The sequence below is a fragment of the Nipponia nippon genome, unplaced genomic scaffold (genome assembly GCF_047370975.1).
Source record: "Nipponia nippon isolate SJK-2023a ecotype South Korea unplaced genomic scaffold, ASM4737097v1 scaffold_5, whole genome shotgun sequence".
NCBI classification, from domain to species: Eukaryota; Metazoa; Chordata; class Aves; order Pelecaniformes; family Threskiornithidae; genus Nipponia; species Nipponia nippon.
In genome coordinates, this window is record NW_028262369.1 from 60,151,848 (window position 1) to 60,179,617 (window position 27,770).

At 40.6% G+C, this 27,770-nt stretch overlaps 1 protein-coding gene across 12 annotated transcripts in view; it reads left to right on the top strand.

Annotated features, from left to right (window-relative positions):
* The window catches only part of LRRFIP1 (LRR binding FLII interacting protein 1), a 120,235-nt gene that overhangs the window by 62,650 nt on the left and 29,815 nt on the right, over positions 1 to 27,770 (top strand). For 7 of the 12 annotated variants that reach the window (XM_087730719.1, XM_087730721.1, XM_087730708.1 and 4 more), the window contains exons 4-13: positions 2,603 to 2,650; positions 4,274 to 4,318; positions 4,847 to 4,897; positions 9,107 to 9,139; positions 10,185 to 10,232; positions 13,388 to 13,444; positions 17,662 to 17,742; positions 19,009 to 19,053; positions 20,034 to 20,099; positions 23,787 to 23,864. The exons of 2 other annotated variants lie outside the window; for them this stretch is intronic. In XM_087730719.1, the coding sequence (XP_087586845.1) occupies positions 2,603 to 2,650; positions 4,274 to 4,318; positions 4,847 to 4,897; positions 9,107 to 9,139; positions 10,185 to 10,232; positions 13,388 to 13,444; positions 17,662 to 17,742; positions 19,009 to 19,053; positions 20,034 to 20,099; positions 23,787 to 23,864 (552 nt within the window). The remainder of the gene's footprint in view (positions 1 to 2,602; positions 2,651 to 4,273; positions 4,319 to 4,846; positions 4,898 to 9,106; positions 9,140 to 10,184; positions 10,233 to 13,387; positions 13,445 to 17,661; positions 17,743 to 19,008; positions 19,054 to 20,033; positions 20,100 to 23,786; positions 23,865 to 27,770) is intronic. 3 more of the 12 variants (XM_087730720.1, XM_087730710.1, XM_087730713.1) reach the window with 2 other exon arrangements.

A 27,770-nucleotide genomic window follows, 5' to 3' on the forward strand; every position in this document is an offset into this window, starting at 1 on the left:
GTATTAATGTCATTAATCATTTAATTGTAATATCACTTTTCAGGGTAGAAGGGAACTTGAGCCTGGCAAAGGCCTCTAACTAAAGACCAAATGAAGGGATGAGCACAATTTCTTCCTTTAACCCACACGGCCATTCAAACCAGGCCCCGCGGGGCAGGGCAGAGAAGGAAATGGGAGGTGGCCGAGGGGGCGACGTACCCAAGGCTTCAGGTGCTGCCCGTTCAGTCCAGCATGAGATGTGCCCGTTTAAAGATTATAACTTAAAAGTAGTCTCGAGGCAAAGCTATTCATTAACGTTTTTCTTTAGGGGATATTAAGCACGTAGCTATGTAATTTTAAATGGTGGAGGAAAAGACTGTAAGTGGAACTTAACTTGTGACTTAACAAGGCTTTTTAGGGGTTTTTCCTTACCTCCCTTTTGCAAAACTGAATTCAGAAGCCTGTGTCAGAAAGTAAGGAGAGCAGAGGGCAGGAAAAGGAAGCAGCAGACCTTACAAAAATTATTAGCTGTTTATGGATCCTTCCTGTGTGTGAGAAAGGATTCTCCATTTTCATCATGTGTTTTTGTTTTTTTTTTTTTAAATTGATTTCTCGTGTTAGAAAATGTTATACATCTCTTGGGGGGGGGGGGGGGAGGGGGAGGGGAGGGGAAAGCCTCTAATAAGGCTTTACCTGACCTGATTTACTACAAAGCATATAACCTGTATGTTCTGATCATGTACACAATCCTGACCAGCTGGAGTTCATATAACTTTCAGGGGCCATTTTCAGGATGTGATGTACATAAACGTTAATTTTATAACAGGCTGTTCTATGTGTTATGCTTCTGCCTGGAAGTCACCAGTCTGCGCACTTGTGAGGCAGTGTGTAATGCTCGAGGAAGCAATGCTTCATGCCAGGCACTCCAACTTAGGAGACATTTCACTTGTGTGCAGTTTGGCTAGACACTGTATTAGGGGTGTTAGATGTATTTGAGCATACACTTGAGATGCTTTGCAGGGAAAGCAGAGGGGAGTACTTCCCTGTTCTCATAGGGATGTGGTTAAAGAGCTTGTTGAACCGTTGTCTCTTTTCCTTGTTCCAGAGGGATGTTTGCATACTATTTAAATCTGCAATGCAGCGAATGTATTTCCTGTTTTCAAAATTACTGGCCTAAAAACTTTATTTTCTAATTATTTTTCCTAATAAATGGGATTGCTGTGAGCTCCTGCCTTTTCCCAATTTGACTCCAAAACTGACAGCTTTTAAAGGTCCTTGTACAGTTTGGGCTATCCAGGATGTGTAACTGAACACCCCGCTGCCTGTTCTACTTCGTAACAGACTTTCTTCATTTTAACAGCTCTGGAGAGAAAATGAAGATGATCTTAACGTGAAAATAATTTTGTTGTTTAATGAAGTACTCTAAAATGGGAATAAACTGATACAGCATGAAAGAACATGCAGCTGTTTGTTGTAGTTTATTAATAAATAGTGAATGAGGTTTTTAAGGGTGAAAGTAAAATTACATTAATACCATTGAGTGAGTGCTAAATGCAGAGTATAATACAGGACAGATGTCTGATGTTTATCATTACCTAAGGTTTTGACTGTTGATACTCCTGCCTCTTCAAGCCTCTAGGAAAGCTGGCAACTACAGGCTTTTTTTTTCCCACAAATACGTGAACCTCAAAACACATCATCTAAATTTTTCTAAAATACATATTATGCTTCCTTAAGCAGGATTTCCATTTGCCGATTGCTGTGCTTTAGGCTGGTGATTTTTCTTCACACAGGAATGTTATGGTCACCATTATAAATGCAAACTTCCTGAGACTAGATTTGAAGCGTGTGTTTGAGGAGGAAGAAAAGTCCTGCTAAACTTGTGGATCTTTGAACAATTTGCTGTCTGGTGGAAATGCAAGTTCATTGGGAAGTTCCCAATGTTGGGCAAAGAAATTATGACCTGAAAAATGGTTCAGAAGAGACAGTCTACTAAGAAAATGCATGGCATTTTGGTACTGAAATGCAGAAAGCTTTCCAGTCCTGCCTGCATTGGTGAAGCATGTCCTCTTCTATCCTTATTGGTGATACCACTACGGTCAAGACGGTTGAAGTATAGGCAAAAAGCCTTGTGCTCTGAAAAGGAGCTCTGGGGAGTTCTGAATACAGCGAATAAGAATGCACAGAGATTAGTTGTATTGTATTCAACTTGTCTTCCAGGTTTGACAAATCTATATGGTAAACATGATTTGACAGCATTTTTCATCCTGAAAGTGTTCTGCCTTCGGATCCCTTGTAATGAGACTTGACTTAAATGGGTCAGGAATTCAAGACTCATTACGCTCCTTGCTCCTGTCCCCATAGCACTGTTTTTTTGCACTGCTGAGAAAGAAGAAGCTGTCGAGTACCCCGTCCGTACCTCAAACACCTCTTTCCCCTTGCTGGGCAGCTTTTCCTGGGCCCATGCTGTGGAGGGCTCTGGTGGCACTCGGTGCAGCTTTTCCCTGGCATGTTTGCATGTGTGGAGCTGTGTGGCTCAGCCAAAACCTGGCAGTGCATGTCTGAATGTTCTGTGTTTGCCTTTCTCATCTAAACTCTGTTTTTTTCCCTTTTCTGTCTGTAGAAATATTATGGTCTGGATACTAAATGGGGAGACATCGAGCAATGGATGGTAGGCCTTGATCAACATAGCTAAACAACTTTTATGTGTTGAAGTGTTTTGTATAGTTCATAGAGTTTGAAATCCCACAAAGTAGGTATTTTCATGTATTGGAAATGTGAATTCCACTCTTATCGCAAGGATTTTTGCCGTCTGCATCAATACCTGAAATGTGGCTTATGATCAGCTTAAAACTGGCAAGGGTTTGGTGAGACATTTCTTTTTACAGACCTCTGTCTCTACCCTGTCACTTGAAGATTAGCTTAGCATATAGACCCATTAAAAAGCCACTTGTGATACAAGGAATATATGTACTCATTTTACTTCTTGTGGATTTTGTTACAATTTGAGTCTTCTCAAATCTGTCTTCAGTTAAATTTTGGGCAAGTTTTATCCATGCTTCTTCAGCTACCTTTGTACTCTACTCATCCAGGGACACTGTTTGGATGTATTGTTACTGCTACTATGGCAATGCTTGCTTTTTCTGGTAATGCGATGTCCTGGATTTTACTATTTGCTAAGCCAGTGAAGTTGATACTTGGCCATTAGCAACATCTGACTGTTTTAACACCCATAATATAAGATGAAGAAGTTGCTGAAGGGCTGGAAGACAGTGGCTTCAAATGTCTTTCAAACATAAGTGATTTCATAAACTGACCAGCGATGCCAGATGAAGACTGTTGGTTGTGGCCTTGCCCTACAAGCTGAGTACCGCACACTGAAAGCGGCAAAACCGAACAGCTGACTTCCAGTGTGGAAGATAACTTTTCAAACTCCCTGACTTCCTTGACTCTTGATAATTAATCAGTGTAAAAGTTGGTTTGCTCTATGCCTTCTTGAAAGCCTGCTGCCATATGGACCAACCATCCACCCAAGATGCTCCAGTCTCACGGATAAGCCATTAAGTCTCTTCAAGTACTTGCTTGGTGAGCTTAGCTCCACCTTACTAGCAATTCCCTTGCTTAGAAAGAAGTTCACCTGTGAGAACCATTAACTACAATGTTGAAACTTTTTTTTTCCCTATTTTCTACCACTATTTCTAAATTCCACATAAAATCAGTTTGTTAAAATCAGTTTGTTGAAACATGCTACGTCCGACAGCATTTCCAGCATTAACACAGCCTTTGGCCTGTGAAAGGCAGCGGCGCTGTGTGTTGCAGAGGCTGTAAGCAGAGCACAGCTGTTTTCGGTCTGGAAGAAGGGGCCAGGCTGTGCCTCTCTGGGATGCTCACTAGAGAGAGACCATTGCCCTGTCACGTTATTTCAAATAGAAGATTTTTGAGATTTATTTTGAAGGGCTGCAAACTGGAAAGCTTAATTACAAAAGCACTGTAAGTATATTGATTCCCAGATGCAGAAAGATGCACTTGAAATATTTTTTTGAGATGGAAATAAAGGTGTCACTGCATACAGTTTTCTGTAAAAGTAATGAAAGTGTGTAGCAGAATAAAATGGAGGGGAAGAAAGTTGGGGTCACAAGTGAGAGAAAAAGGGGTTTTCTGGCTTCCGTTATTTGGTTTAACCTTACTGACTCCTAAACATTGAAGTTCACTGTGTCTTTCTGAAAGCGCTCTGTTGGTGTATCTGTCCTTTCAACACTTCGCTCTTTTTGTTTTTTCTCTGCTGCCTTGGTAGGAAGACAGTGAGCGTTATTCCCGTAGAGCCCGAAGAAATGCCTCGGTTAGTATCTACTTTTTCTTTTTAGCTAGACGTTTCAAATTAAGAACACAGACATGTATAAGGCAGTTCCTTTTTAAAAGAAAAAACCAAAACAAGCTTCCCCCCACCCCAGGCAAGTGAAAACCCCAAAGCCACTTCCTGACTTCTCTGCCCTCTCCCCAGTCGCTCCGGGGAGTTTCTGTAAATGTGCTAGAATAAGGAGGGGCAGGGGGTGGAAGGTGGGGAAATAACCTGCTTGGAGTGTTTAATGTTCATTTATTCAGAGCATGGGCCAAGAGCATAGAGCAGGGAACGCCTGAGCAAACTTGTCATTCATCCTGTAGTAAAATGCTTGACAGTGTTTCTTGGGCAGGGTATGATTTCATTTGCTTTCTGCTTATAGTTTTAATGCGATTCTTTTTTTTAAAGACTTTTATTTTGTATGCCTTTTCTTTCCTTCTGTTCCATCAAAGCCATCAGCATTTACCTCACTGCTTGTTACTTGTGTTCTTTTCATTGTTTTCTTGTCTTTGTACTTTCTTTTGATAGGCTTCGGATGAAGATGAGCGCATGTCAGTGGGTAGCCGTGGAAGCCTGAGGGTTGGTAAATTGTACAACTTAAGTGTGCATGTGTGTGTACCAATGTTGCTGTCCCCCTGTACCACCAGACTGGTTATAGTACTCTGATAATATCACCCTTCCAAGGTCTTGATGTTACCGGAAAGCAGAAAAATAATTCACTCTCTAAAACTTAATTTTGGAGTTTTAGAAAGCGGGTATTCTTTACTGCGTGCCGGGCAGCACTGGGGATAATTCCACCGTAAGTGCTCCGAATGCTTGATAGACTTTCAGTAGTTATATACTATGAAAATATACATACTCATAGGATTTCTGAGAATTCGTCTACATAAACATGAGATTTCCTGGAACTTATAACCATATGTAAATGTCCGATCCGCATGCGCAATCATCTTCCGTGGTGGTCTTCAGATGGTCTTTGGGGGCCTTCAGATGAAGGCTCGTAGTCTTCTTCACTGTGTTTGCTGACTGACCTGTACTTCTGCACAAACTCAGTTCTGGGATCACGTATACTATATCCTTCAAGGTCAGTTTGTTCTGGTCTAATGGTCATCTTGCAATTTTGTTATCCTCATGACTCCGCATATCTGCTCTTCCAAGGCCTAGCTGTGATTCAGGAGCTTCTTATCTTGCAGGCGTCTTAACCATTCACAAAGATTTTCTTTTGTTTGGTAAAGGGGAGCTTCTGTCTATATTCGCAGGTATCATTGTCATGTTCCGTGTTCAAGGCATATGTTTGGTGGGTTGTTTTTTGGTTTTTTTTTGTTTTTTTGAGTACATGGAGGTCAATAATTCTTTCAACCAAGGGAATTGTCAGATTTGTATGCGCTGTACAGGAACATCAGAGAGCATACGACTCTATAGAAAACTTTCAGGTAAATGCTGTTCTCCGTTACTGTTGCAGGAAGTTCTTAGCCAAAACATTAGTCTATGCAGCTATTTTTTGTATGCACCTTGTAAGATCCCCTGTTTCATTACTGATACTGAGAATTTGGGAAGAGGAAGTGCGAGCTTACTCCATGATCAATGTTTATTAGCTCAGGAAACCAAAAGCAAATTATCAGTGGAAGTAAGTCCTGAGCGCTTTGGAATTGTAGGTGAATGCTCTCCTCAAAACTGCTTTAGAGATACTTGAAATTCATCTGCGGACTTGAGTTCTGTGGAGGGAGGGATTAGTAGAGCGCAGAGTGCTGTAGTGCACCAGTACGCATCTGTAGGAAAAGTTCCAACAGTTTTTTCCTCTAAATAGCCATACAGTACTTCTCCAGATAATACGTGTGTGTACAAATCTTAACTCCATTCTAGCATAGACATAATGAGCTCTTGTAATTGTGAAGACGGTTTAAGCAATTTAGTAGTTGCGAACCGCTAATGCTATTGTCTCAGCATGCGTTGATAGTCTTCAGAAGACGATCAGAGCTCACTGCTGCTGGGACCTATGGAGAAGCATTTAGCTAACCACAGAACGGAAACAATCCATAACAGCACTATGGAGGACGCTCTCAGCGGTCCTGAACTTGAATCAGCTGTGACTAGTTTATGTTATGGAGTCATTTGTGCCTAAAAAGGTTGTGTTTGAGAATAATTTGTTCTTCTACTGGTGTTATTCCTAACTTACCGCTAGCGCTAGTTACGTGGATGATCGGTTGTATTCTTATAGAACGAGCAAGACCTGTATCATTCATAGGAAGATCTTTATTTGTAATCCTTGGTTTCTGGCTTCTTTGGAGATTTCATGTCATAAAATTATAATTTTTTTCTCCTTAAAAAACTTGCTAATAATTATCTAGGTTAGAACTACCTTTTTATCCTGACAAAGTATCCCCCAAAGAATAGGATTGAGTGAAACACTTCATATGCCTCTAGAAGAGTTCTGGAAGATGATTACTACTGCAGAGCCTGCTCAATGATTCCTAATGGAGTTCACCGTAAGATAGCATACGATATACTTAATTTTAAGTGTTGCCGTGTTCCCTTTTTGGTAGAATCCTTATTACCAGTTATGAAATGCTGTTAAAATCTTTAAGATTGCAAACTTATTCAATTGCTTTTCCAAGCTAGAAGATGCCTTAAAACTCCAAAGAGTCAACGAAGAAAAGCTTATCTTCACAGCTGAACGTGAAAACCGACATTTATTTTACTTAAAGTTAAATTTAGACATGTTTATGAAAATGTTTTTTGGAGGGGAAAAATCTCTGGATCAGTTGAAATGTCAATTCTTTATATTTAGAAGGTGATTACGATACAAATAGGTTGTTTAGCCATGGCTATAGCTGTGTGTCCCTTAATATGGCAGGGTGCTAGTACACTGGCACTGTATTTATAGCTGGAGCCCTGTTCATCTGAAACACCTTTTGCTCATGGAAATCCACTACTGATTCCTTTTGATGTGTTTTTGTAATACGATCCTGCGTTTTATTGTTATATATTTAAACAGCAGAAGCCTGCATTCTGTTTCCCCACCATCCCTTGAGAAGAAGTTTTTCTGACCTTTTTTCCCCTGGAGCAGCCAGTCTCTGGGCTGCCAGCATGCCTTCAGGCTGCGATAACCACTGCTGGTCTGGTGAACAACTGGCCTCCAGCTGCTTTACAGGATGGCCCATAAATACCTAGTACTTTTTGCAAAGAATGTCCTTTTCTGACAGAAGGATCTGGTTGAAACTTTTCACCCTGGTATTTCCAGTGATGTTGCACAGACTACTACCTGTCCTTGTAAAGTAGCATTCAGTGAATATTCTTCTGCAAGCTGACACTTGGGCATGCACAGGAAAAGAGTTTTGACAGAGCTTCCTTCCCTGATTCAAGTGTCACTGCAATTGTAGAAGAAAGTAAATGTTTGCTAGTCTGAACTGAAATTTACCCTTATACATCTCTTAGTTGTTTTATTCACAATGAATTGATAGAAGACACATTGATCATTTTCCTAGTGTGGGTTTATAGTAGATGCTTTTAATAGTTTGACCACATCTCTCTGGCTATTTGTGAAGGTTTGGCTTTTACTGTGTGTGTGTCTTCAAAGTAACAAAGTAAAAAACGAAACAGAAAAAAAAAACCCACAAACAAAAAAACAAACAATGACGAACCTAAAAAATTACCTCTGAGGACTAGAGTTCAGTTTGGCTTCTGAGCTATTTTAGTGTGAAGAAAGCACTAAAAACTACTGCCCTGTGTCCACAAAGGGTTTATAAATGTAGTCGGAGAATTCTGAATGTTCTTTTTTTTGGATATTTGAAGGCTCCTTCCATAGTTGCAGGGTGCCATTGTAATTGGTGTACAAGACTTCAATTTTCTGAAAACTGATCTTGCATCCTTGGCACTCGGGCTCATTGCATTGTGAGGGGCTGATGGTGTTAGGGGTTGGTTTTTGAAGCTATGCTTCTTTTCTGTACAGGAAATTTTCAATGAAATGAGCCAATACCAGAAATTTGTTTCTCTCTGAAACTTTACCACCCTACTAATCTGTGTGGGTTTTACTCTGCATTTTCTCCCGGAATATTTTCTAAGTGGATATCTGAACTGCAGGCACCAGAGATCTGCTGAGCTGGCTTTTGGGGAGCTGGCCTGGATGCTTATGGCAGAGCAACCATCAACATGGACTGCAAACCACCTGGGATGTTGATTAGGCCAGGCTAGCAAATTGATTTACAGCTGTGACTGTACTGTAAACAGTGGCCTAGCGTGTTGATATAATGCTAGCTTGAGTATATCTCCACGTCCTGCAGGCAGACCTTCAGCTGCGACGAAGACGCATCTTTCGCTTTTCTGTGGCTCATCCTGAACCTGTCGAAGTGTCCTGCCTCTCTTGTTTCAGAAGTTCTGCAAGCTTGGCTCTTTATCATGCAGTTTTTCCGAGGGAAGCTCAGTAACATCATCCTGTGTTTGTTGAGACACTCGATCCTCTCTTCAGTCTCTTTTCTACTGCAAGGGTCCTTGTTCTCCCACTTCTCAGCTGGCTGTCTCCAATCTGAGACCATCCAGCATGAAATATTGTCGTGTTATTAATCACTCGTGATGGAGTTTGTGCGTTTTCCTTGTTTTGTTTGCTTGACAAAATTCCTGACTCCTGGCTTTGTGCAAGAAGTCCTGCATTATCAAAGTTCTTTAAGTGGGATTTACATCTCTGTGCCTGTTTTTTTTTTGTTTGTTTTTGGGGGATTCTTTTGATTGCCATAACTTGCTTCAGTGTTTTCCTTTGTATTCTGATTTTTCTTTCCTCTCATGCCTTGACAGTCTCATTTGGAATATGCCAGCACCTACCCAGTGGTGAGAATAGTCTGCAAGTTGCAGTGTGTGTTTAAAAACTAATCATGAAGAAGCTAACATCAATTGTGATAGCTGATCTGAGATGAGGGATGATCTAAAATGATCCTGACCGCTTCACGATCTGTGATGTAAAGATGCTGCTTCCCTTCCCTACTACTCTGATGCAGTTCAGATGAAAAGCACTGAATGATTAGAGAGATCTAACCTAGGTCTAATTCAGTAGTTTTCACAGGACAGAGCAGAATAGCTTAACAAAAATAGCTAATAAAGCTCTCTCAAACTTTCTGAATAGATCTACCAAAGGTGACAGGACAAATACGCTGCCTACCAAAGCTGCAGCTTATGTATCAGGCTGTTACCTTTGCTTTGGAGGATAAAATCAAACTCTGCAGGTAATAATAAAATGAGAGCAAGTATTTGCATTGAACACTTTGAGATAAAGCTGACTCTTGGAAGAACAGAAAGGGCACAGAAGGGAGAATGAGGATTGGGACTTTTAAGCTCAGGTTAAAAAATTTCCTCGTACTGTTAGCAGTGCTGTCTTGTGGTAGCACTGTGTTGAAATAGACGTGCGTCAGCTTCTGCAGAAATAAAACTGCGGAGAGCAGTTTTATAGACTCTCTAGCTTTTTCACTCTCCTTCGTTCCCTGCACTGTTTCAAATTAGAAATGCAATGTATCTATTTGAGTGACCTATATACAGAAATAGTTCAAACACATTTGGATTTTGCATGGATGTATTGATGTAGTAAGTATAGACAGCTGGTAGCTCTTTTAATTGACTTAACCCAACAAGCGTGAATGATTTTAACTGCGGCTACTAAATTTAACAGCACTATCATCCCTTTTAACAATATTCTTTAATAACTGGTCATTTGACTTTGAGATTTGATTATTTTTTTCAATGTGTGCTTACTGAGCCATATTGTGTAGAGCTGGAGGAAGATTGGGCTGATGTTTTTGCATGTTGATATGCATGCCTGACTATGGATGGGTGCACGTAAACTCATTGATCTTTTCATCCTGCATTCTTCATCTCACTGCAGGCTGGATTAGAGAATGAGAGGACCAAAAAGAAGAACTACTCCAAAGCAGTATGTATCTTGAGTAACTGTCTCAAAGAGGTTTTTGCGTACAAAACCACTGTGAGAGGACAAGAGAATATGTGCAAGTATGTTGGCTGCAAAAGCTCACCAGCCTGATGTCAAGGATGCAGTGTAACTATCAGGACTCGTTGGGTCTGCAAGAACACTGTGCATCACTTCACCTGCAAAATGTGGTATAATCCAAACACATCAGTGTTGTACATAAAAAGCATTTTGAAAAACTCAAAACCTAACTTGAGCTTTAACATTACACAGAAATAGGTAATACTGATAGAATATGTATGCAGTAAAGGCTGCATCTTTTCATAAAGGTAGTTCTGCGTAGTATCAATGCCTTACTAGCACCTGTACAAATCGGACACTACTTAGAGCGCTGCAAAGCCAAACTTGGATTGAAGGTGAAGAATAACGTGCTTTCACACAGTCAGGATTTTAGCTGAATCTCACGGGGAGCAATTCCAGGGAGTGAAAGAGTACACGAACAGGCAGAGTGGTATACTGCTGCTGCGAAGGGAAGGCTACTCATTGCAGAAAGAGTAGGCTAATTAGAATTAATTAACCCAGCCTACCCAGGCTGGGTAGGGGTTCCTCAGTACACTGGAAATCAGCAGAGAGTTTTCTGAGAAGCGGAAGTTGGATGTGAGATTGAGAAAGAAGCCTGAAGGAGCAGCATTAGCATTAGCCACAGTCTAAGGTAAAAAGTGTTACAAGTATAAACGGACATAATGGCAGTGAGAAAGTTTTCTGCATCCATTAAAAGCAAGAGGAAAACACAGAAAAGAATAGGGTTAATTGCATGGTTATGAAGGGAGAACATGTAAAATCTGAATATTTCAGCTTCCCCAGTATGCAATTTTATTTGTTCCAGTTTTCATGATCAGATGCTTAACATGTTAATGTAGCATAAAACAAAGGTCAACAAGGTCTGATAAAATTGACCCTGCTCTTCGGGACCTGTCTGGAGCATTTGCCTTCAAAAATTTGCGCTGGAGAAGACTCTGGAGAGGATGGGTCATAGCGACAAGGGAAATGACCTGAGCTATGGGGCTTCAGAAGTGCCTGAAATATAAAGTGATAAACGGTTAACCTGGATTTGTGGAAAACGAATCATGTCAATTCAACTTAATTTTCCTAAGCAGGGTAATTATTTAAGGGCATAAAGGAAAAGCATTAGATGTGACTATAACTTGACTATAAGGCTCTTGGCATTTCTCTACATGACATTAAGTGAAACTTTGTGCAAGATCTAGTTCTTGTGAAAGAAATGCACAATTAGTTGAAAAATAACTCTGTTAGAATATGAGACAGCTGGAAAGGATCTGGTCTGTTCATCTGGTCTATTCCCATCTAAGACACCATCACCTGTTTTCAAAGGGGAAAACAGTCCTACAGGAGTCTGGCTTGCCTAGCTGTCTAAGTACAGGGAGTGAAGGCGGTTTCATGCGAGGTTAGAATAAAAATACTGATGATGAATAGGAGGCAACTTGTCAAAACTGAATAATAGTAAAAATAAATGAGGAATGCCACATTTGGGAAAAATGACATACACTATTATGAAGTAAGGAATTCTGCATAGGAATGGTTGAGATCATGATCTGAGGTTATATTTAGTCAATATTACATTGCTGAGAAAAGGCAAACTGAATTCCTCAGTGTGGTAATCAAAGGGGCAGTGGAGGTAATTGGTCTGCACGGTGCTGTTGCGGCTGAGTGTTGGCTTCAGTTGCTGAAGATTCATTTTAACCATTCTTCAGGAAAGTGTTAAGAGAAATTCAGGGAGCTTGAAAAAAACTAGTAAAAACTGGAAAGAACCCAAGCTGTGTGAGAAGGCTATAGCAGTATTTCAAATCAGTTCTTCTTGAAAAAAGGAACTGGATGCTGGCCCTCCATTTGTGGTGATAATGCTGCATTTCAGTACAGAATCTAAGCTTTTCCCAGAAGTTGCTTTACCAGTTTGGGTCTAAACTGGTTTCTAAGTTAATTTGTTTAATTTTTCATGGAAGCCACTGTATAGTATATGATAAATATTTTGTTTGGAAATTGATTCATATCGGGTTTAGTGGATTTTCATTTTGGGAATGCATTAAAACTTGGCCTTCAAAGCTCAATTTGAATATAAACTCTAATTAAATTGCCACTAAAAAACCCACCCCAAATACATGGAATGCTTCCTCGTTTTCAATGTTAAACCAGGCCTCGTTGTGAAGTGATGCCAGAGTAGTGAATTGCTTGAGAAATCTGAGCTTTTAATGGTATCGATCGAGGTGACTTTTGGGTCTATCCTCTTTTCTTCAACATTGTTTCCAGACTAAAAACCTGCATCATAGTGATCGTTTTATTTTATTCCTGACCCTGCTGCCATAGGGACTTGAAGCATCTTGCCCTGCTTGTGAAGCGCTTGTTCTGAGCCTGTTTGTTTTTTCTCCTTTGAAAGAAAACATCTTAATGACAACAAGGCAGGCTATTGAGCATGACAGAGGACAGCTGAACCAAGTGAAATCTCTTATTAGTCTTTGAACTGCCACACAAAATACTGGGATGTGGCAGATGGTCACTGTCTGGGTTTAATTTTGATGTAATAGGGGAAAGCTAAGAAGAAGAGATTTCATACAGCATTGCATGTTTATTAAACTGAATTTCTCAAATATAAACTTCGAATTAATTATTTTGCTACAATTTGCTGCTTTTTAATTGCTGAGCTGCCAGAGGTATAAGTAACTAGTGATACATTTTTTTTTTTTTTTTAATTGTAGTCTCTTATCCCTAGTGTCCCCTTTTTGTCCTGTGTTCCCTTCACAGAGCATTTGAAGAGACAGGTGCTATAGTGCAGTAATAATAGGGGAAGCAAAAGTGTTTCTTAACAAGAAAAAAAGGGGTCAAAAAAGGCAAGCAGGAGTATCCTTGACATTTTTGGCTGGTATACAGGTACTGAGAGACACACAAATGTTCATGTCCTCATGTTTGAAATCACGACCTGATCCTGCACTTTTCCTCTTCCTGGTGTATCTTTGAAAAGTTCTGTCTCTGCCTTTGCTTTTCATAAGTGATGACTTTTGCTAAAAATTCCCTTTTGGGTCTGCACCAATTTTTTTCTCTCTCTTTTTTTTTTTTTTTTCTTCTTTCTTTCCTTCCTTCCATAACAGACCAATGGTTATGAGGAAGACGTGTATGGATCATCCCAGAGTAGAAAATCTAGCAGGGTTAGTAGATGATTTATATTGCTATAAAATCTATTGCTCTATTTAATGGGATTAAAGCTAATTAGCAAATTCTTTTCTGTGGTAAAGCAAGTTTTTCCTGTCTTGCACGTTGTGGGTTTTGCAGTTTGTCAGACGTGGAGGTGCAGCAATAAGCTGTCTAAAAAAAATGAGGCCATGAGTGGGAAGGGAAGTCTCCAGATTTGGTACAAGTAGAACTTGGAATCCAGAACTGCTTAACTTGTAAACAAAATTGGGTAAAAGTTAAATTGTGGCAAGAAGTAGTCTGGCAGCACCTGGCATGGAGGATTTCCATGTGCTGGACCACAGAATGATTATTTTCCAGCCTGTGCAACGTGTTTACATCGTGCTCTAACACTGAAACTCAGATTTGCGTGTGTAAAATGGACATTGGATTTTGAGTTTTCCCCAAATGTATGTTGTTGGTTTGAAGTTTGCCTAACTAAATGTTGGTTGTTTTTTTTTTTTTTTTTTTTTTTCCCCTTTATAAACTGTATCCTAGGGTTGCTGGAAACTCCTACAGAGGTGAACAACCAGTGCAAGTGTTACTACTTAGCTACTTACCATTTTATTTCTAGAAATAGTCTTGTCAAAAAGCTTAATTATTAAACCCATTGTGTGTATGTGGGTCACAATGTTCCCTTCTGTTCCAGCACAAGCGTTTTGTGTCAATTATAGGAATTCACTGTCCTGCTTTGTTAAATATTGGGGTTTGTGCAAATTATTTAAAGGTATTGTCTCAAGCAGAGCCTCTTTGGGGGGCAGGGAGGGGAGCTCTTTGCGTTTTTTTTCCTTGCCTTTATTTTAACAAAGACAAAAGCTTGGAGCCTGTTGATCTTTATGCTATCAAGACTTCTAAAGGAATTTAGTGGTATGCAGACTAAAGCTCTATGTTTATTTTTCCCCTAAACTACTTTTAAGACTCCATTTAGCTAAGTGTGTGAGCAATACATGCTAAACATGAGACAGGCTTCAGTGAGTTACTTTGTAAGCATGAAGTTAAGCAGGCGCTTATATAGTGAAATGGGACCTTATATTTCATGTCCATTTTAAATTGTTGCTTCCATATGGTTTTATGCATTTAGCTTATATATGCGGATAAGAGAAAATGAAATACTGTTGATTAAACAGTTAAGGAAACAGTATGTCCTGTTGTTGACACTCTTGCTGAACCGCTTGACAAGTTCAAGGAACTTTATTATGTAGTGCTTCTGACAAATTATGTTCTTATTCTTTAATGACATACTCCAGAGCTCCAAGTAATGCAGGAAGAGAAAAACATCTGTAAGAAAGTCATCCAGGGAAAAGAATTTGTTTGGTTTCTATTTAAGTAATTTAATTATTATTATTAGGGTTTGTAGCATGGAGGTTTAGTGTATGTAGAGCATAATTATAGCAAAATCATTAGTTCCTTACTGTTTTCATTACCAAGTGTAATTTGGATTAATCATTATTTAGAAGGGGGATGAGAGTTTGGGGGTGGCTTGGAATATCTGAAACTCCAAAACGAGTTGATGCCAGTCTGGAATACTTCAGGAATACTCTTTCCAAAACCCCCAAGCCTAACCGTAAAGATTGCCAAAGTGTCAATGAAAAACAGAGAAGAGGCGGAGTTCTTCAGGTCGGGAAGGAAGTGATGAGTCTGCTGATTAAATAGTGGTTTCCAAAATGGGTGTCCAATTTTAAGTCGCAAAATGGAGTGATGTCTGCATGGAGATAAGCCTTTGTACGCTATACTTGCAATGTTACAGGTCGATTCCTTAAAAATTAATAATGCCATGTGCCTAGGTAGTCCACGTGCAGATTACAAACTCCCTAGGTGGGAATGAAAGTAATTTCTTTAAGCTCAGTTCAGTTTACTCAGATTTCTTTTCAGTGAAAGTCTTATTTTACTGGCATTCAGGAAGAATGAGGCAGAAAGGGATCTAAATTTTGAGGCTGGATAATGATTTATCCTCAGTATATACCTGCAGGTGTTGTGCCTTATCCACAGATCTGTTTGCCTGCAGTGACAGAAGTCCAGTGTCAAGAGCAAACAAGTTTCTTTAATTTGCCACAGATCTCCCTCATTTGTAAATGGAGTTAACACCCACATAGTTTATAGTGGTGATGCAAGGATTATTAGGGCTTGTAAGAAAGCTGAGTAATTGCTGACTACTAAAAGAAGAGTGTCTTGATTGCCTAGACCCCCATAAGAAATGACCGGAGGAGGAGAATGTTAGAGAATGGCTGTAAAAGGAGACTCTGGAGTATAGCAACGAAGGTAGAGGTGTGGAGCTCTTTCGGAACAACCATTCCCACCAGCATGCCTGCACTCATGGGGAAAATAAGGAATCTAAACAGTGCCTAGGAGGCTTTGAAAATACCTTTGCAACTCGTGTATTGTTGCAGGGCGGGTTACAGGAGACTCGGCAAGCACAGAAGTCATTTCACGAGGGTGGGGGACGCAGGGAGGTAGCGTTTCCTCCCTCACCCCTGCACGCTGGCTGCAGCAGCCTCTGCTCGCTCCTAAACGCGCCTTCCTGGTCTGGCTTTATACCCTGCCCGCTTGGCTCAGGGCTGCATCTGTCCCTGGTGCAGCAGAGTAACTATTTTATCACGTTTTAGATGTGCTGTTAGGCTGCTGTTTTTCTGACAGTAAGGAAAATACATCTTTCCTAGTACACCTGTATTTTTCTTGATTCCTTTGGCTCTGTGAGGTGCATAATGTCTTACATATGAATTTCCAATCTGCATTGAAAGCAGATCTTGATTTGCAAGTTTAAATATCCCTGCATGTTAAAATTAGGTGTTTATAACAACCTCACTTGTTCATAATATATTGTTGCATGCTCCTAAAGCTTTTGGGAAGCCAAAATACTGAGTTCCACTCAGTATTATAAATACCCTACTGCTGTCAGCCATCCTGCACCCTGGCAAGCCTGTGTGCCAGCTTTGTGTTGAAGGGTTTGTGCAGTGGAAATTCTCACAGATGATACATAACAGCAGAAAAGCTGAGCTGGCACCCTATGGTCTGGTACAGGTGCCGGGGGGAATGAATTGGAGATGTTGTATATTAAGCTAGATAAATAAGGTAGTGTTTTGGAGGGTAAGATTTTAAGTCTACTGGACTTGTCAGTCACTTGGTACTTTTGGTATTTAACTTGGAGTTGAATTAAGATCTCCTCGTTCTTGGGGAGACCAAATAGGTGGACCAAAAGTGCAAGGTTGGCTAGATGCTAGGTAGGAAGCTACATAAAAGAAGGTATTTAATTTACAGTCTTGCTTCATACAGAAAAGTTTTTTTCTTTGCATTCAGTCTTGCCATATCTGACAGTGGGCTTCTCACTTTTCCTGATGGGCACAGCCAACAGTTTTGGTCCCTGGCTTTGCTCTCTGTCTCCCAGCAGAGTTGTCCTGACACCTTCTCCTGCACCTCTTGTGGCTTTAGCTTATAGGGAATAAACCCCTTAAGAATTCAGAAGGAAGCTGACTTACTCTCTGACCAATATGTTTTTCCAGTGCTTGATGGGCAGTGGCAATCCATTTTATTGTCTGCAGCGGTGGGACTGCATATGCAAAGAGATAAATCCTGTAAAGCAAGAGGCTGGGTTTTTTTTAAGTGTGAAGCTGTGCAGCCATTTATTCTGAGTTTGAGCCTGGAAGCGAACGTTTCCAGCATCTTGTAAAACAGATGTTGCCTCTTCTGTTTTACAGAAGCTGGAAGTATGTTGAGAAGTACAGCTTCACTGAACTAGAGTTAGGATGAAAGTTAGGTGTGTGAACTGCATATGTGCTTTTGGAAGTGTGGTCCATCTTCTTCCAAGTCCCATGCAAACCATGTCCTTGCAGCATACTGTCACGTTGGGTCATAGCAACAAGAAGGCAGGAGAGAATGTGAGGATTGAAGCCTTTTCAGTGGAAAATAAACCAAATGGGTATTTTGTGCATAAGGTGCTGTAGGGATAGAGGAAAGGCCTTTTGTTTATTTAAAAAATCTGTACCTTAAAAATGGAAAGGGCACACAATTTTTACACACCCTTTTAATCCAGTTTCCTTAATGCAGTTATCTTTTCTTTTTGCGTCTGTGACCACTTTGACTCCTTGCTATTTGTAATCACCTAATTTACTTTTTGCTTCCCATTTAAAGGAATTTAGAAAAGTCCTTCATGTTATGAAGCTGAGTTATCAAGGGTTTTTTTTGTTTGTTATTAATGCAGGCTTCGTACTACTCTGACCTGGGTCTTCACAACAGCGGCTGTGCTTCCACATCTCAACCTTCTTCCCAAAATGGAAACTGGGTCTGTTGCCCTCTGGGTTTACCTGGCCTGGACTCGTTCTGACTTCATTTGGATAATGCAACCTCTTGTACTTAAGAATGAATTTGGACCAATTGTCAAGAGCCTCTGTAGCTCTTTTTAATAGAACTTAAAAAAACAAAACCAAGAGACCTTTTAAGATTGGAGTGAGTAATGGAAAGCTGTTTTAGAACGAGCACAATTCGTTTTCCTTTGCTGCTCCTCCCTTTCCTACAGTTATTTTGTTTGCTTTTGGCCTCAATTGGTCTGGAAAAATAAGGGAAATCTTAATTAACTGAAATTGTCTATTCTATTTGACGCAACTCTCTGCTGACCGTGTCAGGCTAGCAAGCTTAAGACAGTCCAGTCTGCATAAAATGAAATTACAAGCAAGTAATTCACAGACTGCTGGAAGAAAATCGCTGAAGCTTCAAAATCAGCCGGGAGGTTGGATTGTCCTCTGCGTGTGGACAGAGCTCAGCCAGTCCAGCGCTAGCAAAGCAGTGCTTGAGCAGTGGTCCGCAGCCTGTCCTGCCCGATGCGCAGCAGCACGAGGGCATCGCCTGGTCCTTTGTGGTGGCCAGCGATGGGGGCACTGCAGATGAGCAGGGTAACTTGCAGCAGCACATCATCTGCAAGCTGTGGGCTGGGGACCACTGCTGGAGTATCCCTTGTACCTAATTATGCTAGATACAGTACGTGCTCTCTGAACTTAATTGCTGCATCTTGTGAATGATGGTTACTAACAGTGAAGTGATTTGTTTTGTGGTGCTCTGACTTAAGTACTCATAATTTTGTCCTGAATTATTTGGGTTTTCTCTGCATTTTTTAAATAATAAAATACACAAGAGATGATCTTATAGCTGTGTGAAACATTTAAAATGTATATCTTACTGCACTTCTGTCTTTGTAGCTCTTTTTCTGGCTTTGGTTGAAGTGAGGAGAAACACCCTTTCTGGCTGCTATACAATAACGTGTGTGAGACAATAACAACTTAGCAACCTAAAATTAAATTATGCTGTTTTGCTTTTGCATACTGTCGTGTCCTCCCTTCCTGCAGGAAATGTACATGTCTGCTTGGTATTCTTAGTCTTTGGAAGTTGAGATTTAATGCTTTTATGGCACAGATGACTAATACCCTCTATACTGGGTTTCCTTCTGTTGTAGTTTAATAATCCTAATCTCTTATCAAGGTGGTTAATTCTGCTGTAGGCGCCTTTTTTATGTTTCATGTTCTATGCAAAAAAGTTTTGTGCTTGTCTTCCTCAGCCCTCCTTGCTGTACAGCGATGCCCTGCCAGCCAGAAGTTACAGGGTTTGTGGTACTAATGCTCTAAACACAAATATCGAAGCCACTCACCTTCAGCCATGCATATGTTGTCTCTTACCTCTGTAGTTCCTGTTGGGTCCATTTATTTCACACTCTGGTGTCTGATCCATCCGAATGCACGTGTGCAACGCTGTTTTGTACAGACCTGGATTTGCTGATTCTTCCTTTTATTCCCATTGGAACTGTGCAACTACTGCTCATGGGGTTGTGATACTGCCACAGGCTTCTCTCTGGATGGAGGCGGTTGTCTTCGTTTGGGTGTATTAGCTACAACGTGCAGGAGCAGGCCAGAGAGAGGCAACATCAATTCTTTCTGGTTGTGTAACAGCTAACAAAGCTGTTTAAAAAATTTTTGTAGCCAGTTTCCACCCTTCTTGTTTAACCTTTCAAATTAGTGTCTATCAGATTTTATTCTCAATGCTTAAAAGTAGAGTTTCCTGTGTTTCCTGAGCCAGACATTTATGTGCTAAACTGGAGCCAGAGTCTTAGAATATGCATCTTCCTCCTTTTTTATTAATTTGGTAAACTGGCCAGTAAGTGAAATTCATCAGGCGTAAGTGTGGGGTGTTTTTTTTCCCCCTCCCATATTTTGCCAGCACCAGAAATGAAAGTTAAACGGATTTGAACAACTTAAGAATTGATGCAGCCATTTTGTTGGAAGGCAACATAAACTTGAATTAATGATTGGGAGAACGGTTAGAAATGCATGACTGTGTGGTGGACTGGGGGGTGGATGTCAGGTTTTGCATGTGCCTTATGGCGTTTTCCAGCTCACTGACTTCAGGTTGTGTTAGATCTTCACTTGCATGTTGCTTGTGGTTGCGTACAGGAGGTGTCCCTGTCCTTGCACATACTGCTCATTCCCCTATGTCCTTCGCGCTGCACCTTGTGAATTTGTAATGCTCCAGACTGAAATCAGAAACTGGGTCTGCCAGTCCTGTTCTGACTCTGTCTTTTACTTGTAGGCGTCTGTGTATGACGAGAGCGTTTACAGTGGGAGTCGTCGGTATAGTGCCTCTAGTTCTCGTGCTGTAAGATGTTTTCTGCATTTCCCTGTTGTCTTGTCTCTGTCCTCCAGTAACCCGTGTGTACCAGAACACAGCCTTTTCTGGGCTGAGGAACACTTAAGATGGACTGTGTGAAATTCATAGCCTGCTGCTGTAGGCAAAAGTACGAGTACTGTTTCTGTAAGCTTCCATGAAATAATAAGCAGTGATTTATCTGCTGTTGTAACGCCTGGCCTCGTGCAGACCCGCTCTGGCTAGCACCGACAGAGCCCAGCGCTAGGCACTCGCCTCCCCTGTGGCGGGGGGGACTTCAGCTCTGCCTTGCACTTGGTGTGCAGATAAAACACCTTGGAAAGACGGTACATGAAGTCCCTTCCCTCACTGAGACTTAACTCCTTTGAAAACTGAGAATAAAACTGTTTTTGTTTGTTTGTTTGGGGCTTTTTTGGGGGTTTTTTGGTGTTTGGTGTTTTGGGTTTTTTTTCTTCTTTTTTTTCTTTTTTTTATTTTTAAATAAATAAATAAATAAGATCACTTCCCCATTAGCACTTCTCTGCTAGCATGAAGTAAAGGATTGTTGGGAATGTATGGCTGGCTTGGTTTTGTTTCTTGGATTTATATTCTGTAGTGATGTCCCAGGCAACTTGTGACAATGTTTTCGAAATACACGCTGCTGTGAGCGTAGGGCTTGGTGATTTATGGAGAGAGACAATATGGGGAATGACAATACAAATTGTTTCCTTTCAAAAAAGAGAGGCTGCAGGACTCGGTTTACAGATTGGAAGGCAGAAAACACCTTCACCTCTTCTCAGATGGGCCTCCGTGTTGTGGTGGGTGTTTGGGCCAGGCAGTACATCTGCTGCTGTTGTATCTGCCTGGAAAAAATAAACCAGTCTGTTTTGTTTTTTTTTAAAATTCTGCTCTGTGGACCCAGTGCTTATTCTGCCTCTGAACTCCTTCACTGATTATCAAAAAAACCCAACCAACCAACCAAAAAAAACCCCCAACAAACAAAAAACCACCACCCAAAACCTGAACAGAAAAAAGCCTCAAGACAAAGCATCGATGTTAATTTAATGTGAAAAGTTACAAATTTTATTAGCTTGGAGAAGGAAACAAACTTAAAAAATGCTTACTAAGCACTCATTGGTCTTTAAAGGGCTATGCCATCCTCTTGCAGTCACGCTGATTCACTAGTTGGGCTGTGCATCTTGCTGCTACTCATGTTAAGCTTCAGATTACCCTGTTTCACGTTTGTGCCTTGTTTTCATTTGGCTGCCTTGGAAAATTCATCGATACTACCTGCTTGGACTGTTGTGGCAGTGGCAGTGAATTTGCCACTGAGGCTGCGCTGAGCTGGTCGTATCCCTTTGTACGGGATGTCTTCCTTTGTTTGAGAGAGGTCTCTCAAAGGTCCAGATGATACACCTCTGCTCTTGGGAGAAGTCATTTACAGCGGGCTCCGAGCCCAAATGCTGTTTACAAGTCTTTCAGCTGCTGTTAATGGCTTGAGCAGGGAACACTGAATAAAATGCTGGTGTTTGTTCCCTTCCCTCCATCCCATCCCACCCTGTGCTGCAGGTATTTGGAAGCCTGTGTATAACCCAGCCGTTTCAGTTCCTGTTGCACGGTAGCCTGTAGTAATGAGTGAGTTGAAGTAAGAGGTTTTTGCCTCAGAGGGCCTTGTCACAATTGGCAAGTTATCTGTGGTTACTTTAATGTCTCTGAACCTCATAGCACTTTTAACATACAGAGGGTGTGCCATTTGGGTAGCTGTCCCCAAAGAATGTTTTTGGATGATCAGAGGACAGGTGAACGCAGGGGGTGAGGCTGAAGAAGTGGCACTTGCTTCCATATTCTGCCCTGCAATACACAGAGAGCAACTACGGAATAAATAGGTCCCATGAAGCATTAATATGGGACTCATCAGTAGTTTATACTTTTTCCTGGTCATGTATCTCAAGTTTATTCGGCATCCTTGTTATGTTAAACATAAAACACCAGTGATGGCGCAAGGCTTCTGTGCTAGAACTAGTTAACAAGAAAACAAAATCTAAATATTTACTTCAGTGCTTTTTGTTTTTAATTTAGGAATTGAAGTGGCTGTGATTGAAAATAGTTGTAAACTGTGTGCAACACAGTTCTAAATTTTGTGTATTCTCATCTCTGAAATGAAGCTCGGTACTTCAGGTGCATGAAGCCAGTGTCACTTCACGTAAGGCATCGGAGGACACGGCTTGGTCACGTTCTGCCCTGCTTCAGGGGCTTGCTAAGGGCTGTGTACCTTGGAACATAATGCTTTGTGGTTAGTAACTAAGCTTATGGTTGTAGTGTAGCTGGGGTTATTTCCAGCTTACCTTCTTATTGTTTATTAGTACTGTAAGCTTAATTTTCATTCAGTACTATGCCGCTTTGTTAGCGTGACTAATGATGCTGAAACAGCCCTCCAACAGCTTGGTGAAGACCTGGCTGTCTCTGTAGCTGAGGAGTCCAGAGGATTCCTGCAGTGGCCAGGTAACTTAATAGAAGAAACCTTAAAAAAAGATGGAATACATGCATCTCGAAAGTAACATAATGCTTTAGATTTCAGTGGTTTTGTATCTGAGAAACCGTCTTAAGTGCCTATAAAATAAACTCATAAAGGTCATTAGCAGCATAGTCTGAGCTGCTGAGAAGAACAATTCCTCATGCTTGTTCCTGTCCCTGAACTGCCTCTGCCCTTGTGTCGGTACAAGCTTTTGCATGTGAAATTTGATGGACTGCCGTGCCTCTTTACAAAGGCTACGTTCATAATTGCCTTGAGGTGGTAGCAACAGGAAAAATACCATGTCCAGTAAACCTCAAAAACTTCTTTAATTCATCTCTGTTCTGAATGTATCAAAACTTCCTTTTTATATGTGCTTATGTATCTTTCTATAAAGTTCATCTAAATACAAGATTGAGTGTGAAGCTGCTACTCTGAAATCTGAAAATAGAGGGAATAATTCTCAAATGCATTTCCAGAACAAGTTTTAGTTCTGTTTCCCTGATGCTTTAAACTTTCCCTTCTCTACTTCTACTGTATTATAACCTCTGGAAATAAAACAGCGTAGACACAGTCTTTGTCCTTGTCAGCAGCAAGTCAGCCCTGTCTGTTCTGCATCACTGCTTAGATGTTTGCTTTTGAGAAGGACTAAAATACTTTCTTTGGCAGGAGATGAGGACTGCAGGTGCTGGAAAAGCAGGAGAGATACTCAGTCTCCGAGATGGTCTCAGTTTTTCCTTTAATCACCGTGTAGATGGATGTTTCTTGCTTTGGCCTGTGGAGCACAGATTCATTTTATATGTGCACAATGCTGGAAACGCAGGAAGAAGGCTCACCAGAGAACCTCTCTGCTCTTGAAGAGTAATAGGATTGAGGCTTTTGTACAGAGACTGAGTTTTTTACTTGTGACTGGTATCTTAAGTTATATAAATAAATCATTAGTATTCTGTCATTCAAAGAATTGAATCAAAACTCTACTTGGTCCATCGACTGGAATTGCCTTAAATTTTAAATGAACGGTTGAGGTGTCTGTTCTCTGACTTTCACTACTACTCCTTTGTCCAGCTGCATGTAACCATTTTTGTAACTAACTTCAATGTAAGGCTTTAAATCCTCTCTCGCTTCCCTTCCCAATTCTAATGCTTTTCTCTTTTCTCTGCTTGCTATTCTTGGTTTACCTGCGGCAGCCTTCTGAGTACAGCTGCTACCTTGGTTCAGGATCTCGGGCATCCTCAAGAGCCAGCTCTGCTCGGGCCAGTCCAGTGGTGAGCTCCTCTATTTTTCTTTATTCCTAAACTGTTTAATTCTTCTGTTCTTCAATGTCTCTTCTGTACAAAGAGGTCACTGTCCCTCGTGAGACAGTTTCTTATGGTATTAATTGGACCTTCTGGGCAATGCTTAAGGCAAAGAAGGGGCGAACCAGATGAGAAATTACAAAACCAAAGTAATTTCTATGCAGATGCACATGTTTTTACAATAGAAGTACACTTTGGACTCACGTGGCAATGCTAAATTTTTTCTAAGTTGGGCATAAAGAACATCGGCAAGGGTATTGTGAAAAAGACTGGGCTGTTGATGCTAGTGCCGCATCTCCTTCGCTTATTAAAATTGGGAGACCCTAAATCTTACTGTAGCATTTAAGTAGTTGAGTTTCTCTCCATTGAGCAGTATTTTGGTGCTGTGTTGCCACAAAGCTGCGGGGCTATCCAGAGATTGGATTTGAACATATTTGTTGGACTGTAGATTACAAGGCATTGCAGAGCCTTTAGCATGGTGAAGTGCTAGCAGGATTACACGTACCCGGTGTGTCTAGCATCATGAATTCCCAAGTAGTCATGGCTGAACACAGCTCAAATGCTAAAGGCTTGTCCAACCCCTGGGACTGTAGTTGACCAAGACAGGACGTTTTCCCCTGCTTTTTACAGATATAAAGTAATTGTCTTCTATTTCTTCAGTGGCGTATTGGTGCTTTCTCTGTGATTGTTCCATCTAGCTGTTTATAACTCTGAATATCTTTCCTGATTAATTTCAGAGCAAGGCCTGGTAGCATGGTGACAGTAGCATAGTGCAGTAGCATGTCTTTTAGAGGAAATGTGCAGCTTACAGTAAACTAGTCTGTAACAAAATTTATCTTCCACGGAGAGTGAATTTTGAAGTGTTGCACTGAGTTTTGGTAAGCTGGCTTTGCTTCAAGGAAGCGTTCCTCCTAGTTAAGTTTTAATGTGCTGGTTCTCCTGGGACCTGTCACGTATTACCTACAACATCCCCAAGATACGAAGTGATGAGGAGGGTGAACACCGTAAATTAACACACACAACGTGCTTCTCTAGTCATAACATCCTGTTGCCTTTGTTGCTTTGCTGAGTAGCTGAAACTTAAATGCTGTAAATGTTGCCTTAAGGAGTAATTAAAAAGGAGTGTCTGCATAGTCAAAGAAGCTACCACAGCATGTAATGCGGTAAGCTGTAACGTGAACATTTGGCGTGTTCCTCTTCAGTCAACACACATAGGCTGCAGTAAGGAATTGCTTTGTATCTGATGTCCCCTGTCATGCTAGTTACCCCTTCAAACATAGCCTGCGATATGAAAACCTGTGTGCTATGGGGGTTTTCTCCCATAGTTGGAACTGTGCAGTAGGTATGCATCCTGGTGGTGAAAGGTGCCTGAACTCTCCATGCAGGGTTATTTCTTGTCATCAGGCAGAGAATAGGCAAGCCTTTTGCTCATCAAGCGAGCCCTCTCCTTCTAAGTGAGAAAGAGCTGAATAAACTGGCTGGAGCAAAAGAAAACAGACCTGATAGAATAGAGCTATGTGCTCTGAAGTGTTCGTGTTTCTTAAACACAAGGGTACATCCACTTTTTAAAATGATGATTTTTTTTTTTTTTTTGAAAGGATTTTCTTCAGATAATGTATGGCATCTGGTGAGCTATAAATAAATCAGTATTTTAATTAGTCCCTGAGTCTGAGTCCCTGAGCTATGCGTTTTTGCAGTATATATCTTACATCAGTAATGCTTCTTAAATGGCTTTGCAAACTGAATTTCAATTATCCCCAAAGCAAAAAATAATCAGAATAACCAGGGATTCCATTAGAGTTCTTTAAGTGTAAGAATTGGGTACCCATACATTGATGTTGGTTTCCATTATGTGGTTTTTGTATGCAGTCTGAGTCATTTGTGCAAGTTGCTTATGGTAATCACAAAATGCAGCTTGCCCCTCCTGGGAGTTACAGGGGATTTTTTGTCTTTTAATTCTCTGCTTACACTTTGGGCTGTTTGTATGCAAGTGGCTGGAGATGGTTATGTGTCAGCACCAACGCTGGAGAGGTGCCAAGCTGAATCTGCTCTGCAAGGAGACAACGGGGACTTTTTCTTTTTTTTTTTTTTTTTTTTTTTTTTTTTTTTAATTAGTGGTTTATTGCAGAGCTTCTGTTATTTGCATGGCCTTGAAGAAGAGCTGAGAGTTAGCACCATAGTGGGTCTAAAAGGCACCACTACAGGGGCTTTGCTTCTCCTAATGTAAGGTAGTACAAGCCTTGTTAACGGGTGGCATTGCTCTTAAAAGTTCTAATTACTACACGGGGTCAATGCAGCAGCACCTTATGATTTTTTTCTTTTTTTTTTCCTGTATTAAACAGACAACATCTTTCTATGTAACTAACAGTAACAAAACACTTGCCTTGCCTTTTACTAACAGAGGATTCAAGGCGTTTTGATAACGTTTCCAGTTATGTACTTGATCTTGACAATAAAGATGCTGAAATAGAGCCCTGTCTTCTCTGTGGGCTTAGCACGGTATCTCTTCCACTCGTACATTCCCGAAATGTCATCTGCTTGCACTTCCTAAAGGAAGAATAAAGATCTGCTTGGATGATGGTGATAACTTATGACAGGAAAAAAGTGGTTGTTTTTGTCTATATCAGTAGTCTACATTAAAACTGTTCTAATATTGCTAACCCTGAAAACTGAGTTGTTCCCTGCCTTAATGTATTGAGCCATATGCTTTCTTGATTCTGCTTTTTATGTCTTCTGGCATTTACACACATAAAGATTTGATTCCAAGTTTACTTTTTAAATGGCTGGCGGAGGAGGAAGGAAAGGGGAGTATCTGTTGGGTTGAAAAGCTGAGTTTCCAGCATGCTTATGTCACTCGAGAGTGTGATAGTTTACAAAATCCATGTACTGTAATCATGAGTGCTTAACACTGCAGTTAAATATTATTTTCTTATGATTATGGGCAATATTAGGCAGAAAACCAAAACTGAACTGTTCCCAAGCCTAACTATCATGAGAAATTATGTATTGAGAATGGAGAATGATTCAATTTAACTTTCTAAATTAAAGTATACAATATCTTGTTACTGCAGCCCTTAAATCTTTTCTCAGGATTTTGTTTCTCCCTTCTGTTGCTGTTCATTAAAGAGCGAGCAAAAAGTGACAGTAGTTTTCCTGCTGCACACAGCTTTGCCAGCTCGTGTTCTCCTTTGTGTTATCATGTTTGTGATACGGTAAAAGCCAGGAAGATACTTAAACATGACATGTGAATATTTATTTGTCTTTGTATGTACTTTTAAGAATTCAGTATATCTTCATAAAGTTTGCTGTTTGATTATTTTTCTTAAACATTTTCCCCATTTATCCCCACTAGTAATTATTGTCTGCTGTCCTTGCAGTGACTGCAGGTATGCAAATGTGTCGTTTAATATTAAAGTATTATATTCGATATAAAGTACAGATCTTAAGACTACTGAGAGCAAACATCAGGCCCCTCTGCACAGATGGAGGTAAATCTTGTGCATGAGCTAGTGGCGTGTTTTGGCTGAGATGAGCTTTTTAATATGAATTGCTGGAATTTTATTAGCGAAAAGCAATTACTTATACATTTGAAATAGACTCAGAATGCAGTAGTATTTATCTGAAGACTTCCTGAGCAAAGGAAGGCAAAAAAATAAGAGAGGGCACGTTTTGCTATCCTGAGAAGATGATCTTTCATATTAACTCTTCCTTCTTGTGCGGTCTCAGACAGCAGGCACAAGCGGTCGGCATGCAGCCCAGCCAGGCGGGCTGGTACTGACAGCAGCGTGATCATACAAAGTGCAAGACTGCAAATGCAAGGGACACTCAGCGAGTGTGTGGTCCTCAGGTCGTATATTAATGCACGTGAACAGCTTT